Source organism: Rattus norvegicus, chromosome 5 (assembly GCF_036323735.1).
Source record: "Rattus norvegicus strain BN/NHsdMcwi chromosome 5, GRCr8, whole genome shotgun sequence".
Classification (NCBI taxonomy): domain Eukaryota; kingdom Metazoa; phylum Chordata; class Mammalia; order Rodentia; family Muridae; genus Rattus; species Rattus norvegicus.
The window spans coordinates 43116419-43134736 of NC_086023.1; the positions used below are offsets into that span (position 1 = coordinate 43116419).

At 42.1% G+C, this 18318-nt stretch overlaps 1 protein-coding gene and 1 pseudogene across 6 annotated transcripts in view; one reads left to right on the forward strand and one right to left on the reverse strand.

The window, feature by feature from the left end:
• Positions 1–1442: 1442 nt before the first annotated feature.
• Positions 1443–18318, reverse strand: part of Klhl32 (kelch-like family member 32) — a 247220-nt gene continuing 230344 nt past the window's right edge. For 5 of the 6 annotated variants that reach the window (XM_232840.11, XM_017593707.3, XM_017593705.2 and 2 more), the window contains 2 exons: positions 16117–16211; positions 1443–6047 (listed from right to left, as the gene is read on the reverse strand). In XM_232840.11, coding sequence (XP_232840.4) covers positions 5886–6047; positions 16117–16211 — 257 coding nt within the window. In that variant the 3' untranslated portion in view covers positions 1443–5885. The remainder of the gene's footprint in view (positions 6048–16116; positions 16212–18318) is intronic. The other variant, XM_063261279.1, reaches the window with a different exon arrangement.
• Positions 5712–15046, forward strand: LOC134487089 (aldo-keto reductase family 1 member B1-like; annotated as a pseudogene).

Here is an 18318-nt window from a genome sequence, read left to right on the forward strand (position 1 = left end):
TTTTCAGAGCTGAGGACCGAACCCAGGGCCTTGTGCTTGCTAGGCAAGCGCTCTACCACCGAACTAAATCCCTAACCCCACAAACTTTTTAAAAAAAAAAAATCTCTTAAAATATCTTTTAAAAATAAATAGTTGAGAGATTCTTTTTAAAGTATGCAACATCCTTCGCAATCAGGGAAATGTAAACTAAAACTACTTTGAGATTTCATCTTACCCCAGTCAGAATGACAATTATTAGGAAAAGAAACGCTGGCTGCGATGTGGGAGAAAGGGAATAGTTAATCACTGTTCGAATGCCTCTTAGGTTTTATTGCTGTGAAGAGACACCATGACCACAGCAACTCTTATAAAGGAAAGCACATAATTGGGGCTGGCTTACAATTCAGAGCTTTAGCTCGTCATCACCATAGTGGGAAGCACGGTGTTGTGCAGGCAGACATGGTGCTGGACAGGTAGCTGAGAGTTCTACATCCTGGTCAGCAGGCAGCAGGAAGGCAGTGAGACATTGAGTATATGAAAGCTCAAAGCCCATCCTGGGGACACTTCCTTCAAGGAGGTCACATCTCCTAATAGTACTACCTCCTATAGGGTTGTGGGAGCCATTTTCACTCAAACCACCAAGTGCAAAGTGATGGAGACACACAGGAAAATAAGTAGACCTTAAAAAGCTAAAAATAGGAATTTGGTCAAACCTAGTTATTACCACCCCTGGGCAAGCACCGAAAGCGATAATTGCTTAGCCATGTTCTTATGGCTGTGTTCCTATCTCTGCTGCCCTGTTTACAGTAGCCAGTGTCCTAAGACATTGTTACCTGGAGTTATCTGGGAAGAGGAAAATCAGTGGAGCAAATGCCTCCGTCAGATTGCCTGTAGGTAAGTCCGTAGTGCATTTTCTTGATTACTAATTGATAGAGGAGGGCCCAGTCCTCTGTGAACCATGCCACCTCTTAATAAGTGGTTCAGGGTAGTGTAGAAAAGCAAACTGAGCAAGCCAGGAAGCAGTGTTCCTCCATGGCCTTGGCTTCGGTTCACACTTCCACCACCAGTTTCCTGCCTTGAGTTCTTGCCCGCCCCCTTAGTAATGGACTACAACTATAAGCTGAAATAAACCCTTTCCCTTCCAAGTTGTGTTTGGTTATGGTGTTTACCATGGCAGTAAAATCCAAATTCAGACAGCCAGGAGATGGACAGTTCCTTTCAAGTTTCTTCTCTCTAAACTCCCCTGCTTTCTCTGAACACTGTTCATTCTAATGAACTCAGGTTCATTAAGCTGGCCAGCATGGTATATCATAAAGCTGAAAATTAATAAATTTCATTCCTTTAGAAACATAAAACAGTTAAAAAGGAAGAAAATGTACATATTGGATACGTGATTATTCTAGTCAAGTCCCCATAAAGCACCAGATGGGATGGGTATAAAAGATGATTGAAGGGCAACAGAGTGATGAAAATGTTTTATTAGACATTAAGATTTGGCTGTGATTTAAACTTTAATTTAATTAACTAGATTGTTTCCATGGGTAAGAAAAATTTGGAGGATCATCTGCAAAAATCAGTATTGGTTACATAATTTTAAACATCTGTATCTTTACCTTTCTTTTCTTTTTTTTCTTAAGTAAAACATTATGGTGCATGATGTTTAAGAAACACATACCAAGGTATACCAGGAGATCATAGCAGAGCTATGAAGTTTCTAACACTTAGGTGCACAGCCATTGCAACATCACAGTATAACATATACAGCACATGGACGGATGCTAGCACAGGTAAGCCCACTGCCCTGCTAGACACAGAACTATACATCTATGCACACTGCGTAATACTTCCTGGTTGATATCTTGGTGCTTTGTGTATTTACTTCCCCTCATTTTAGATTATATTCCTAATGTATAAAAGTACTCAGAAAAAAAACTAACTGTAAAACAGTATGCCTTGTTACACCAGCACCACAAATCTGGATAGCATCCAGAGGCCACAAGTGTGATTGACTACCACCTATTGTGTAAGCACAGTGATTTTGCCTAAGGACGCATTTCTCAGAATACATTCCAGCCATTAAATGAGAGATGACTGCATTTGATTGGTTTTCTATTTAAGCATTTAAGAAAATAGTATTATGTTTTAGATTACTTGATTTTTATTATCCTGTAGCTTCTACCATTCCTTTTCACAAGTTTGCTGGAGTTTTGATTAGTGCATTGTTTTCTTGGTGATTTTGTTTTGTTGAGGCAGAGTCTGACTGTATGATTTTCGGCTCACCATAGCTCAGGCCAGACTCAAACTCAAAATCCTCCTAGACACCCCAGTGATAGGATTATAGGTGCATGTCCCATACTGGTTTTATTCTTTTCAATAAAAGATTTCTTTTAAATGTTGTTTGTACATGTATATTGTGTGTGTGTGTGTGTGTGTGTGTGTGTGTGTGTGTGTGTGTGTGTGTGTGTCCTAAGCATCCTAGGCCATAAAATCACCCTGCCTCAGCTTCCCTCTCACCAAGTGCTGGAATGATGGTGTGTCAGGTGCTCACCATTACAGTAACCACACTCAGTTCTTATAGAATCTTTGACAAGTAAGATTTTCTGTAGAAATTGATATGTCTCTGCATTTTGGGAAACTCTGAAGGAGCTCTTCTCTAAGTCCTACATCTTTTCTGTACTGAGCAAAACTAAATGCCCACCCTTCTTAGAGTTAAATGTATTGCCTAGTCAAGCAGGAGTGTAAAGTGGCAGTCAGAGCAATGTGCTTGATTCGGTTAAAGCAGTCGGTCTAGATTTCTTAAAAGAAAAAAAAAGCATATTCTTTCCTATGTGTGATTAGACACAAGAGTTGTGTTTTTACTGTGCTCATCTGCAATGCTGAGGTTACTCAATTCAATACCACATGCTTATAATTTACCAACTTTATTATTGTATTTGGCTCTGAAAGACAGGGTTGGAATCTCTGTTTGCAGGCTGGCTTCTTCGAACTCTCTTGGTAGCCAGGACTTCCCAAGCCTACCGGGATTACAGACATGAGCCAGCACAGCCAGGTTAGTGCACTAGAGATGGGAAGCCAGGCTTCCTGCCGGCAAGACGAACACTGTTTCAGCTGAACAGCAACCCCAGTCCTCACTTAGAACTCTGTTGTGCTGATAACTACCGTTTATTACATCATAGTATTAGTTTATAGGTGATAAATAGGTTGTTTGCAGATAATGACGGTGAGATAGGTATATAAAATGTGATGCAGTCGTTTAAGTTACATTGTGCCAGGGAATATACACTAATAGTAAAGGCGAGCCATGTCACTTAGTGACACAGTATCTGTCCTCTTCCTACTGCATTTAGACTTCCTGTTCAAAACAACAAAGGGGTTCGACTTTTGCAAGAGCTGAAGGGGATGCTACACATGTACATCAGGTATAAGAAAAATGAGAAGGCACAGGAGTGCCACAACTGTAGCTGAGTGGGCATTTTATTTTAGAGATTAAGGGGTTTGCTGCATCTGGCATTGTAGATGGATGCTGTGTCTTTGCTAGCTTCTCTCACAGCAGAACAATCGGAACTTCTTTTTTTGTCTTATTTTGGTTTGTTTGTTTGTGTTTTAAAGTAAAAACCTTACTTGATGTTTACATGTGTCAAAGTCTTATGGTCTCAAATGGAAAGGAAATCATAGTCTTTAATTTTAAAGACTGAAAATGAAAGATAAGTTACCATAGGATACTACACTTAAATAGTAGACACAGAGCTGGGTAGCATTTGTGTCTATACACCAAATACAATTTCACAGATTTCTTTCTCATTGCAGATGATTTCAAGGAAAGGGATCCAATTATACAATCATTTTTTTCTCCTTAGTAAGGGACTGTGATACTTTTGATGCCGTTCTTTGATTATAGATGTGAGGAATCTATCCAAACTACAGAAAGTGTCCCATGAAGAACATCAAGGAGAAACTGGTAATTAATGCTGACTTTGGTGAATGGTTAGAAATGGATACAGAATAGTCTAGGGTTATGTCCATTATCTGTCAGGCAGGCTATTTTCAAGACATTCCTTACACTCCCTGGGTGTAGGACCCGAGAACATAAATAGAAGTTAATGGTTTTACAACGCAAAACTACCAGAGGAAAAATTCATGTATCAAGGAGAAATCCCGTATTTCTTATGTAGCTCCGTGTTGAAGATCAGAAAGGCAGGAAGGCACTTTCCTCACAGGTCAGTCATGTTTATCTCTGAAGGCTCACAGACAGTTTTTAAAATGTTCTCATCACTTACCCGCATCACTCGTCCAAGTGGTCCTTGGTTCAGTCTGAACTCCTATCTTTTACATTTCTTCCTTACCCTCTCTATCACTGCCTGTCCTTTAACCCAGGTAACCAGAGATCATTTATATTTGCAGAACAGTGCTTTAGGGATCATACAGCAAAGCATAAAACTAGTAAATTAGTTAAGGTGCAAAGATTATTTTATTCATGAGTTGGAGGCCAGCGTAGCTACATAGCCAATGGAAGGCCATCCTGAACAAGAAGAAAAAACATTTTTTTCATTTACTTATGATGCTAAAAAATAAGTGGTTACATGAATAAAACGACAGTTTCTGTGACGTAAGCAAATGACCTAAACGGCTAAGAGGAAGGAGCTTCCCTTTTAATAAAAATGACCTCAAGTCTTGGCAAGATTAGAAAAAAATAAACATGTTGGATGTATATTAAGATGCGATTATTAAGATTATTTCTTTCTAGTTTGATATAGAGCAAGCCCAAAACTCTAGACTACCAAAAGAATTATTCATTATTGAAAGGAGTAATAATTTAAAAAAATGTATTGGCAGTGGCGGAGAATCCGCGAAGTATGCAAGACTTCTACCTCTATCAACTTGGAAAATGTCTATGAGAACTTCTGGCTGTCAGTTCAGACTTAGGTCACAGCCTTCTATGGTGCCATGGTTAGTACCGGTAATTAAAAAAAAAAAAAAAAAAAAAAAAACTTTAGGTGAGACAATTAAAGGGAATTCTTTGAGGCAAGAATCTGTCCAGGTTTTGGGATCTTTGGCGTTCCTGCTCAGGATGGGTGCAGTCCCTTCCCCATGCTCTCAGACTCCTCTATCCCACAGGACCTTCTCAACATTCCATCTCGGAAGTTATAAACTTGGAAATAAAATGGTTCCCTTTCGGGCTCTAGAGGCAGCAGACAAACGCTTTAAAGCTGAAGTAACTTTTTTTTTTTTTGCCCTTAGGCAAAGTTCTGAGCGTTGGCCTAATCCTCACGGCATTTTTTTTTAGTTAATGCGGGAATGAGTAATTATCGTCTTCCAACGGTGAGAAACCTAGCCCTATAGAGTTCTGATACAACGTCAGAGTAACCAAGGTGGAAAAGCTAACGTTTCCAAGTCCTTTACTCCTGTCACTTTGAAGGAAAAGTGGCACTTAAAGCTGATATGATGTCATTCTGCTGAGACCCTTCTGAGCGGAGCTGCAGAATGTTAAGTAATACCGAGGCGTAAGTACAGAAGACTACGAGAAAACTGATGCCATGGGCGTAAGGTGCCTCACTGACGGTGTCACATGATCCCAGACGGCGCTAAGTAGGACAGGGGTACAAAGAATGTTCTAAAGATCCACAAAACAATAACGTGCCATAGGACGGCACTAAGGTGCACCGCAACAAAAGTCATACATAGTGTATGTTCGCGTACACTGAAAGAAGTGACAAAGTTCTCCATAATAGGGTTTAGAAAATTATTCTTTTTTTTTTTTTTTTTTTTTTTGCTAGTACTTAGCACAATTTTAGACCTGTAAGACAAGACAGGGAAGCATCGAGCACTGAGGATGTTCACGCCCTGCATCCAAATGTCAGGGTCTCACTCGGTCTCCTGGTGACGCGCTCTAACGGAGCGCTGGCTTCTCAGACCGTGCCGATCCTGTGGTGAGGCACTTGCAGGGTCTGAAGGTTAGGGCACGTGAAATACGGAGCGGGAAGGAAACACGCTGCTATTCCGTTCGAGGCAAAGGGAAGTGTAGGTCCGTAGAACACCTCCTCTTTGCCTTCTCTGCTTACATCCAAGACCTACACCAGAAGAGGAGGGAAAGATTACTCAAAAATGCATGTCATAGAAGAGGTCCCTTAGCATTATTATTTTCTTACTGGATGTACTTGTTATTTTTCTGACGCTGTCATAAACTATGACCAAAAGGAGTCGTGACAGTATCCTATCCAGGCTTGCCTGCAGACCAGTCTGAGAGATATTTCTCAATTGTACTTTCCCTTGTACGGTAACTTTAGCTTGTGTCAGTTTACCCAGAAAAAAAGCAAAACAAAAACCCAGTACAGCTGACCTCTTGTCAGCTTGACATAACACACATCAGAAGGGAACTATACTCCCTTTCTTTTTCATCCATAAGACCTCATATTAATACCAATATTTCAATGTAAAATACATTACAATTTTTTAGTTCCTCAGTCTTTATAAATTCAAGCACTTTCAAAGTTCAGTCTCTTTATAAAAAAAAACCCCAAATCTCACAATCGAAAGTCTCTAAAATATCCGAAGCCTCTGTGAGTTTCTGTAAAATAAAAACAAGTTAAACACTTTCTTACTCCAAAGGGAAGACCTCAGGCACAGTCACACTCAAATCAGAGCAAAACCGAAGTCCAACAGTGTAAATAGTTTAATGTCTGACATCCGTGACTAAAGATCTTCTAGGTTTCAGAGGGTTCCATGTCTCTAGCTCTGATATCTGTGGCTGCAGGTTCAGACTGGCTTCACCACACAGTTGCTGCATCCTTAGAACTCATCTCCAAAAAGCTAGGGTCTCCACTGCCACTTGGCTATCCCTTTACCAATGGCCTCTTCTGGGCTCTCTTAAGGGACTCGTACTCTACCCTCCCGACATACACACACACACACACACACACACACACACACACACACACAAACACACACCACCCCAGACCACAGCTTGTTTACTGACTCTGAGGAAACACTTCCCAGAAGATTTCTCCTTGATGATGCTAGTGTCTTCTTAACCACCACGAAATGTCTCAGCTAACCAGGGTCCAATGTCCCAGAAGAGCAAAGGTTCATGTCACTGGCTCTGTTCTTTTTTTTTTTAAATCTTCACCCCCCAGCTAACCGGAACCAGGAGTCCTTAGTTGAGACTCGAGGGAGTCTTCAGGAGCCTCTCAAATTCCCAAGCTCCATCATCCATGCTGCACTCAGGCTCATCCCCTTAGCTCCCACAACAGACCTCAAAGTTCTGAACGTTCAAATACCACATTTCACTTGAAAATGGGTGGTTAATTCTGTCACAGCAGTAGCCCCCGCACCCAGTAGCAATCTCTGTCTTAGGGTTTCTATCGCTGTGGTAGAACACCATGACCAAAGCCAATCTGGGGAGTGAAGGGTTTATGTCAGCCTACAACTCTTTGGTCATTCAGTCTCCATCACTGACGGGAAGCCAGGCCAGGAAGCTGCAACCATGAACTATAGCAGAAGTCATGGAGGGGTACAGCTTGCTGGCTTGCTTGCTCCCATGGCTTGCTTGGCCTGCTTCCTCATGCTCCCCAGTTCAGGGGTGGCTCTGCCCAGAGTGGACTGGGCCCTCCCACATCAATCACTAATAAGGCCAATGCCTGACAGGTTTGCCCACAGGTTTCTGGACATAATTTTTCAATGGACGTTTCCCTCTTCTCAGATAACTGTAGCTTGTGTCAAGGTGACAAAACAAAATAATACCACCTTCTCATACCTCTTCGTCTCAACTCCTTGGTCCCCCCTGCCCTGCACAGAACACCAGCTGACTTCAGTGTCATATGAAAGGGTGACCTCTTTCCTGATAACCAAACTATGATTGTTAGCCTTTTCTTTCTTTCTTTCTTTCTTTCTTTCTTTCTTTCTTTCTTTCTTTCTTTCTTCCTTCCTTCCTTTCTTTCTTTCTTTCTTTCTTTCTCTCTGTCTGTCTTTCTTTCTTTCTTTCTTTCTTTCTTTCTTTTTTCTTTTTTGCTCTAATGCCTGTGATCATTTCAACTGTTCATCCTCAACCTACTTCCCCTCCCTGAACTTTTGGGTACTTCTTTTGCCATCAATATAGTCATTTCGGCATGCCCTCCTCAGGTCTCTATTCTTAACAGCCTTTAAGGCTTTAGGATACCCAGGTTAATGGTTCTCAACCTGTAAGTTGAGACCCCTGGGGGAAGGGGTCACCTATCAGATAATCTGTATAATCATTCATAACAGTAGAAAACTTACAGTTATGAAGTAGCAACAAAGTAATTTTATGGTTGGAGGTCACCATAAAACGAAGTGTATGAAGGGTCGCAGCATTTAAAAGCTTGAGAACCACTACCCTGGATGAAAATAGCTACCTGTTGTGTTGCGGGTTCCTCTAGGGTTAAAACCTCCCATCTTGTAGGGAAACTTATTCAGGCACAGGCTCTGAAAGGAAGGTGAAACACTAGGAGATTTCAGGAAAGGATGTTTACATGGGGGAAAGCAATGGCGTGTTCTAACAAGAGATGAAGCACTCCATCCTGCAGGGCAGCTCCTTAAAACAGGAAGGAAACAACTCTAAGTAGCTTCAGGAAGTCCCTTAGACTGACCCGATACTCGTCCTCTCCTTCCCCCAAATACAGAAACAGGAGAGACTACCGGGAGTCACTCTCTAAGCTAAACTACAAAGACGCTCAGACAAGCCGCCCTGCTTAGAAGCGACTCAGCTCAGCAGCCTGGAAGACAGAGAGACCCTCCAAGTATCCTGAATGGAGCAGAGAGTGGCCAAACTGCCTAAAGAAGGGAAAACCAGACAAGCTTGGAAGAGTCTCATGCTAACTGAGGCACTACGAGGGAACACTGCCCACCATGTTGAGGTGACACGGCTGTTTGAGTCATTTCTGTTCCTCACCCATATTCCTGTAAATAATTCCAATAAAATTCATTAGTCCGCTAAGTTTGACTTTGGTATTAACTATACTTTGGTCTGCCTTTAGTTTCCTATCTAGGATGAGTTGACTTTTGTTCTCATCTCTTCAGGAATGCTCTCCCAAAACAATTACGAGCTTCCAAAATCAAATGGCCTTATTTGCAAGTATCTCTAAAACGGCAGTGTTCTGGGCCTCTTTTTTTTTTTTTTTTTTTTTTTTTTTTTTTTTTTTTTTGACAAGAAAGGAGGGACCTCTCTTCCTCTAGGAAGAATGCTACTTCTATATAAACCAGTTTGGAGCAGTCAGTTCGAGAGCACAGCCAAAAACCCTGTTGAACCTGAGCATCTGAACTCTATCAACATCCCAAATCTAGGGGGCGGTACCCAGCCTGGGATGCTGGCTGCCAGTTGGCTGACTGTTGTTCGTGGTAGTCTTTGGGCCCTGCCATCTTTAGGATATTTTGTATTCAAGGAACTGAACTCCTTTATCAAGGACACCACCAAAGATGTGTCAACAGCACCATCCAAATTTTCTGATGACCAAAGACCGTTCTGAGAGCCTCTGCTTAGTGAGGCCCTTGTCTAGTAACAAGTTACAAGAGCAACAGCTATGCCTTCATATTTGCCTTCCCAGTGGAACCAAGTCAGAAATGTTAACTAGAACCGCATCATTTTGTAAAGCTGTACCATTTGGATTAAACAATAACTATTCATGCGGTAAAATAAATTGTTTAGATTCCTGCACTTTCTCACCTACGGACCCCTAGAAATAGCTAGATGGACCAGTCACCCAGTTTTTAAGCCACCTCCCCAACAATGGCTGACCACAAGTTGAACATGAAAGGATTTCAGGCCTTTCCCCCACGCCCCTGCAACAAGCCCAACCTTGTAGTAGGACCCTGGCTCTGGTTCTTGCTCTCTAGCCCCCTCTGCAGGCCTTTTATGGAATAACGCCTGTGCTGTTCTTGAATCCCTAGTTCCGTTTATTGCTCCTTCTTGCCAGCATTACAGACCTAAATATTTATCAAAACCATGCAAGGTGAAGAACTGCCTTCAATTTTCACAGAAGAAAACAGAAAATTAGGTGACTTTCCCAAGAAAGCTTGGCTGTAAACGGTAGATCTAGCCAGTATTTTAACCCAAGGATGTAGCCTAGTAGAGCAAGGACTTAGTGCCTTCCACCCAAATGAATACATTTTTAGAAGTCAAAATAACGGTGAGGCAATCATCCCGGGAGCTTTTGTTTGATTCTCTGGCCCAACAGCGACTGCATATGTTAAGCAGATGTAATGTATTTAATCTGGGAGGGAAAAAGAAAGCTTTTGGCAGATTTTCTCCAAAACACTCCCCTGTAAACTGGCAGGAAGGAGACACGTGGGAAACGACAGTGCCAGATTGCCAGCGTATCCTCCAGCCAAAAGGAAGTAAGAGTAAAAGAGGAGAACAGTAGAAAAATCTGGAAACACAGACAAATCACCTGTACACTCGCATAGCTGCCCATATGTACTGGTCACCTCAGGCACGTCAAGCTACATGCCAGACATTAAATTAATCAGCATGCTTTCTTTTTCTTTTGCAGGATCTATATCATGTGAGTGTATTACTTGTGGTTCTAAAACTCATTTAGACAAATGTTAATGAAGAGCTTCCCAGCTTTCCTCAGTCTGGACTGTCTTACAATGCATGGAGTAGCGTATGCTAGCTCTGTAGTAGCTGAAATGGCTTCTTATGTCTGTCATCCCAGGTGACTGACCCCACAAATGACTGTTAAATGAACCTGGATTACAGGCCAGGAGGAGCAGTCTGCTAAGACAAGAGTATTGGCTGATATTTTTAAAGGCAAAAAATAAAATATAAATAAATAAATACAATATAAATAAATAAATAAATAGTTTGGGATACTAAGGAATCTCTGAACTATTTAACTGCACTCTTCACTAATCATCCCTGATATTAGACTGATCAACTATAAATTTATCTCAGACGGTGAATTATGGATATTTAAACTTTGATACCTTAAGTGTGTGTCTGATTCTCGCCACCGCTCTGTTGTACATCTAGGGACTTTTACTGTCTAACATTTTCTCACCCTCACCAATCCTGTCTTTCTGTTGTCTTGCTTCTCTTTTGGTAGGGAAGTTACAAGCTTTTAAATACAGGGCTGGACTCTATCCATTTGTATGTTACTGTTAATCCATGAAAACGAATAGATCTGAAGTCGGCATTGGAGTAGAAACATTTGAGCCTTAGTTAAGACAAAAAGACACTCAGCAGTTAGCTGCCGATAGCTGCAATGCAAGATCAATGATGCTGAGGCTAAAGAGATGGCTGAGAGGTTTAGAGTGCACAACGCTCTTGCAGAAGACCAGAGCCCAGTTCCCAGCATCCTTGTTGGGCAACTCATAGCGACTCATCACTCCAGCTCCAGGTGGATCCGGTGCCTCCTGCTTCTGGGAACTGATGTGTTCAATGGCACACACATACTTGTAGGAGCTTGGTCTGCTGCTGCTTTTATTCAGATGCTAAATTCTGTACCCCAAGATATGGTTGTTCCAAGATGAGCAGATCCTCACCCATGCCAGCTTTTGTTGTGTAAACCTTGCCCGCCCCCAAGTTATCCTTGATTGGTTAATAAAGATGCCTACAGTCTGGGCTGGGCAGAAGAGAGGGGTCAGAGCAAAGGTTCCTAGGGCTTGGGATGGAATGAGAGACCGTGAGGGACAGGAAAAGGGAAAAAGTTGCCATGGGTTACCATGAGGGCATGGCCATAATGGCTGACCTGATGGAATAGCAGTGGCCCAAGCAAAATATGGCAAGTGATATCTGGGGGTTAATGATAGAGAAATAGGCAAAATAGCATAGAGCATTGATATCTGCCCAGCTCTAGTGCCTTAAGGCTTGTTATAGCTATAAACATTTCATGTCTTTTATTTGGGAACTAAATGATCTAAGGTGGGGTAGAAACACCCAAATGATATTTACCACAACACGCACATTCATGCATATACAAATTTAAAAAGAAATCTTTAAAATGCTATTATCCATGAAGATTTTGCTTATGAATGCCTCTGTAAATGATAAACCATATGCAAGTATGCTCACATCTATTAATCAGGAGAGCTCTTATACATACATGTTTCTTGGGCTACAGATATGGCTCAGGGGAAAAAGGGCTTGCCTTACAAGCATGAAGACCAAAGTTCAGACCCCCAGAATTCATTTAAAATACAGATAGATGTGTGGCCAGTTCCACCTCCAGGGAGACAGTGACAGGATCCATCCACAAGCTGGCTTGCTGGTTAGAGTAGGCATATGTGGCATATTCCAAGTGAGAGATCCTGTCTTGATAAGTAAAGTCAAGTACAATGGAGGAAAAACCTGTAGGCAACTACAGATCTCCACATACTACCTACACACTTGTGCGCCCACACGTGTGCGTACACACACACACACACACACACACACACACAGGCCTATACACACATTAATATGCATGGGCACACCACACAGACATACACACATGCCTATACACACATTAACATGTGTACTCACACATGGCTACACCACACAGACACATAACAATGTGAACGATGAAAGCATGCCCAGGTTTAGTGGTCCAAGCACTTGCTGCCAGGCCAAGAAGAGTAAGTTTACTCATGGTAGAAAGAGAAAGTGAACTCCGCAGGCAGTCAGTCATCTAACCTCCACGTGTATACTGTAGCTGGCGAGTGGTCGTGCCCCCCAACACTCACACACAGATTGAAGAAAGAGAAAATTCTTTTCTCACGATTTCCTTTGCTTTGTAGAACCGGTGTGCTAGTCACAGGAATAGCTATCCCAGATGCTACTGAAATATGGAATTATCCGCATTTTTAAAATAATGCACTGATATATTTTATGATGGGATCTTAGAGGTAAACTTTACTCCAATAATGCAAGCACTTGTTACAATTTAAAATCTGTTCTTTTAGTGTGACCTTAATCCAGAGGAAATTCTTGAATGTCATGTCCTTGGTGTTTTAAAATGTGCACACATTCACTTCTTGAATAGCCAGACACTATTAACACTGAATCAGTGGGCAAGCAGACTGGAGAGATGACTCAGTGGTTAAGAGCACTTCCTGGTCCTGGAGAAGACTCAGGTTTGAATCCCAGGGGGGTCTGATGCCCTCTTTTGGCCTTTGTGGGCACCGCATGCATGTGGAACCCAGACATACATTCAGGCAAAGAACTTCAAAAATACTGAAAAGATTAGTGTACAAGGTTACTCAGACTTCTATGGAAAAACTGGGGATAAAACAAAATAACATCACCATGAAGTATCTTTTCTTTGTTTTAAAAATGTTCTGTCTTACACACTAAGTTGCCAAAGAGACTTGAAAAAGTTTTGCAGTATGCCATCATTCTGCTCTCTTAAAATTAACACGTTCATTAGAAGAGTTTCCTAAGTTTCTCTTAAAGTTTAATCTCGTATTCACTGATATTCTAATGATAATGGTAGTAGAAATGTATCCATAATCATGCCTTTTACAACTTAATGAAAGGGCAAACTTCATTCCGCTGTATAAGTAATCCCATGAAGTCTCCTAACTTACAACATAGCCTCCCGGCACTGTGGAATACTCTCGCCCAATCCAATGGCTTCTCAATTCAGAAGAGTGGTAAAGAAGACCCTTAGGACTAAAAACTGCCAAAAACATGCATGGATGAAGGAAAGCCACTCCTCAGGGAAAACAGTGTTTGCTGGCCAGCATATCCATGCACTTCTTAGTGCCATATGATTTTACTCCATTACTGTTTCCTGGTCATCACCTTGTTTTCAATTTATTTTTAAATTCATTTACTGGCTTCTTAAGCTATATCTACCCCATGTTTTGCTGCATACTGCTTTCACTGTGACAAAGTCCTAAGGTTCTTTGTTTCATTCAACTCTGTTACATGGCAGCGTGTTTTACCACATCCAGGTATATTCCTTATGAGATCTGAGTGAAAACTAAAAAGCTAGAATTGCCGGGTGTGGCGGTACACACCTTTCATCCCAACACTCTGGAGGCAGACAGGTAGCTCTCTAGAGGCTGAGGCCACCCTGGTCTACATGAATTCCAGGCAAGCCAGTGCATAGAGAGACATCATCATCATCTTCTTCTTCATCATCATCATCATCACCACCACCACCACCACCATCATCATCATCAGAATGGTGATAGGCATATTTGCAGGTCTGTGTGTGTAATGTGCAGGAATCATGGCTAGCAATCTGGAACTCAACAATGGTGCCAAGACACCTACCCTGGGCCTGGGCACCCGGAAGTCTCCTCCTGGCCAGGTGACCGAGGTGAGCTGTGAAGGTTGCTATTGACATGGGGTATCACCACATTGACTGCGCCCAGGTGGACCAGAATGAGAAGGAGGTGGGGGTGGCCCTGCAGGAGAAGCTCAAGGAGCAGGCGGTGAAGCGCCAGGATCTCTTCCTTGTCGGCATGCTGTGGTGCATGTTCCAGGACAAGAGCATGGTGAAAGGGGCCTGCCAGAAGACGCTGAGTAACCTGCAGCTGGACTACCTGGACCTCTACCTTATTCACTGGGCCTGGGCCTGACTATTTCCCACTGGATACAGCAGGAAATGTGATTCCTACTGACACCACTGTTGTGGACACTTGGACGGCTATGGAACAACTAGTGGATGAAGGTTTGGTAAAAACGATTGGCGTCTCCAACTTCAATCCTTTTCAGATTGAGAGGATCTTGAACAAACCTGGCTTAAAGTATAAGCCTGCCATTAACCAGAGTGAGTGCCACCCATACCTAACTCAGGAGAAGCTGCCATTGCAAAGGCATCGTGGTGACTGCATGCAGTCCCCTTGGTTCTCCTGGCAGGTGTTGGGCCAAGCCTGAAGACCTTTCTCTCCTGAAGATCCCAGGATCAAGGCAATTGCAGCCAAATACAGTAAAACTACAGCCCAGGTGCTGATCCGGTTCCCCATCCAAAGGAACTCGGTAGTGATCCCCGAGTCTGTGACACCGGCACACACTGCTGAGAACTTTAAGGACATGGCTACTCTTCTCAGCTACAACAGGAACTGGAGGGTGCGTGCCTTGCAAGTGTCCTGTGGCCCCTGTCCCTCTGCACTGGGTGGCACCTTGTAGACCAGAAGGTAAGAGTTTGTTAGTTTTACATAGAATCTGGAGGGCAGTACCAGTAGCTGAAGTGTTTCTTCAGTCTTTCTTGGTCTTTCTTCTTCCCATCTAGAGGACTTTAAATACAAGTACCCTTTCCAGCCAAAGAGAAGCAAGATAGATTTATAGCCCAAGTCACACCGCTAACACTTAAATTTGAGTGCTTAGAACTCCAGTCCTATGGGGTCAGACTTCCTTGCTTCAAATAAAAACTGCTTTTGTGAAAATAATAATAATAATAATAATAATAATAATAATAACAACAACAACAACAATGCTAGAATCATTTGCCACATTAAAAACTATTAAAAACAATTTTCAAAAGTTTTCCCACAAATATTAGGTTAAAAAATATGAGTCATTCTAAGGATATATTAGAGAAGGAAGTTGGGGCTAAGACACATCAAGAGTTTACCAGAGAACACAAGGAAAAAAAAACTAGTAAGAATTAGGCAGAGCATTAGGAATAAGACCTCCTAGCAACAAAGCATGCATTTTTACTTTGAGAGACCTGGCTGGCTCCCTGCCAAGGCAAGCTTGTGCTGTTCTCTTGTGAAGTGCTAAGGCTATACTCTGGGGCAGAAGTTATCCTATCAGACCACCCAGAAACCACTATTGCTAGGATCCTCTGCCAGAAAGGAAGCACACCTCTGCAGGCAACAATTATGAAAATGAACAAACTACAATGTACAAAATTCATGAAGATGGGGTATCTTTAAAATTGTGGGAGTACAAAGTGACTATTGCCAAAGTTTCTTTTTTTAAAAAAAATGTATTAAGAAGGGGTAAGCTATCCAAAGTTCTCCATTTTGGGTATATTTTATAGATGTTTTAAAGCTTGCACCCAGCTTAATTTTTAAAAGGTCTCAATCATGTTATAGGCATCATATCTAAGATGTAGGATACAGGCTGAACTAGCTACACAAAGAAAGGGACCTTGAGCCTCTCTCTACACATAAATATCTCCTTCTGCAGCTGAATTGCAAAACATAACCTCGCTGAACCTTGCAGAAACTTCAAAAGGAACTTCAACCACTCACCTGGATACAAGCCAGAGGCTCATTTGTCCAAATTGAATATCCACCAACTAAATATATTCTCCCATTATGGACAGCAACTCCAGATTCATTCTGGCCTAAAGTAAAGAGAATTAAATATAAAGAAAAATTCTATTTCTTGCATGTTTTAATTAACCCTTTTGCCACCGAGGGATACAATTTCCCCCTGTGGCATATTTGTGTACTCCACGGGAATTTTGCAGCAATTAATCTCTGTCTCCAGAACTAAGATGAATTAGCCACTCCTGCTTAAAGAGGGAATCCATGTTTAGTAAGGACCCGGCCAAAATATATTACATCTTACTAAATGTAGCACTACATATAGCAATACTAAGGTACATAGAACCAACAATTCCATATTATTTTGTAGGCCATTAATTTATGATGGTGAGAATAAGGGATATTCTGGATATATAAAGCATTCCTTGTGCTCCATATAAAATTTGTGCCCATAAATATACACAAGTGCTTACCTTTACAAAGTAACAACAGTAGCCCTGGGGCAATAAAACAGAGCCACCCCCCACATCTCAAAAGAAGACAGATGACAGAACAGATAGTCGCTGCCCTTCTCCCTTTACATAGTCAACAGTTTTAAGATGATATTAGAGTTCCCAAGCTGAGCCTAGTCTGCACTGTCCCTAAATACTGACACACCAAGATGATGAAAGAACTCGCCTCCCCATTGTCAAAAGAGAAGACAGAATAACTCACTACCACACATTCTTCCCGGGAGGCAACCGGGGAGTGAAGGTCTCTGTTTATTGATGAGCTGACACTGGATTGACTGGAGTAATAATTGGAGACAGAGTCACAGATCCCGGGATCTGGGATCCGAGATAGCACTCACTATACCCGAGAGTTCAGTACTTACAATAGGCCAAACATCATTTTGCAAGAAAGGAGGAGCTCAATAAAACGGCATCCGGACCCCTGGTTGTGTTCCCAATGTGGCCTCCCAGCAGCACCAGGGAGGGAAGGAATCCTCACTCCGCATATTAAATGTCTACCAGAACTACTCTAACCCACCATTTCTAGTTTGTGATTTTCCTCTGACTTAAAACAGCCAGGCCAGGGATCCTACCATTCGTGGATATTAGCTATAGGATCTGATAAGAGAGCTCCATCGAGACCGTCGGGGTAAGTACATTATTACCACACTCAGTCCATTCCAGTCTGTCATGTGTCGGGGACACATCTGTAATTGCTCTGCAGAAGCACATGGGTAGGGATGGGTGGTCAGAAACGCAGCTGCTATGCACAAAGCAGCTGTAAAGTTTAATTTCTAGACTATACAGAAGCAACGCACAGCGGCGAGAAAGGATGAAGACCGCCATTCTCCGGAAGTCTCAAGAGATTAAAAAAAAAAAAAAGAACTAAGCAATGAGAAGTAGAACAAAAGTTACTTCCTGGCGCTGGGGATGCGGCTTAGTTGGCAGAGTGCTTGCCTGGCATGATCAATTCCCAGAACTATCTACAACTGGGCGTGGTGACGCACAACTGTGACCCTAGGAAAAAGCAGTGGGGAGAAGGAGGATCAGAAGGTCGTTCAAGCCGTTATGATGAATATGGCACCCTGACTTTTAAATATATATATATATATATAATGTTGTATATGTATAATATACAATTGGGATATAATATAAAATGGTGCCATTTTCCTCCTACAGGAATCAAACTTCTCGCACGAGTATCAATTGGTGGAAAGGGAGACCATATGCTTCTCTTGGTCGTGTGAGAACCTACACAGAAACAGGGTAGAAAGTAGATTCCCAGCCACCTGCACCAGCCCTGCCTTTAGCTACAAATCATGCATGCCTTCCAGGGTAAAGGAATCAATAATATTCAGGGCTGTCCATGAAACAAGTATGGGGATGTCTTGAATCTCTTCAGTATTTTATGCTTTTGTTTTTATTTTTAGACATTTTCAAGAATGTTGCGTATTTTATCTGTATGTGAGTTTTATCTTCGAGTATACCTGTGTATTTACTACATGTGTTCCTGGTACTTACAGAGGACAGAAAGGGGCCTAAATAACCCCCGGGGACTGGAATTACAGACAGTTGTGGGAGGTTAACAGGGTAGTGGGTATCAAACTTGCACCCTGTACAAGACTAACTAGAACTCTCAATTGCTTAGCCATCTCTCCGGCCCCTGTTTTTGTTTTGAATTTGCTTAAGCAGA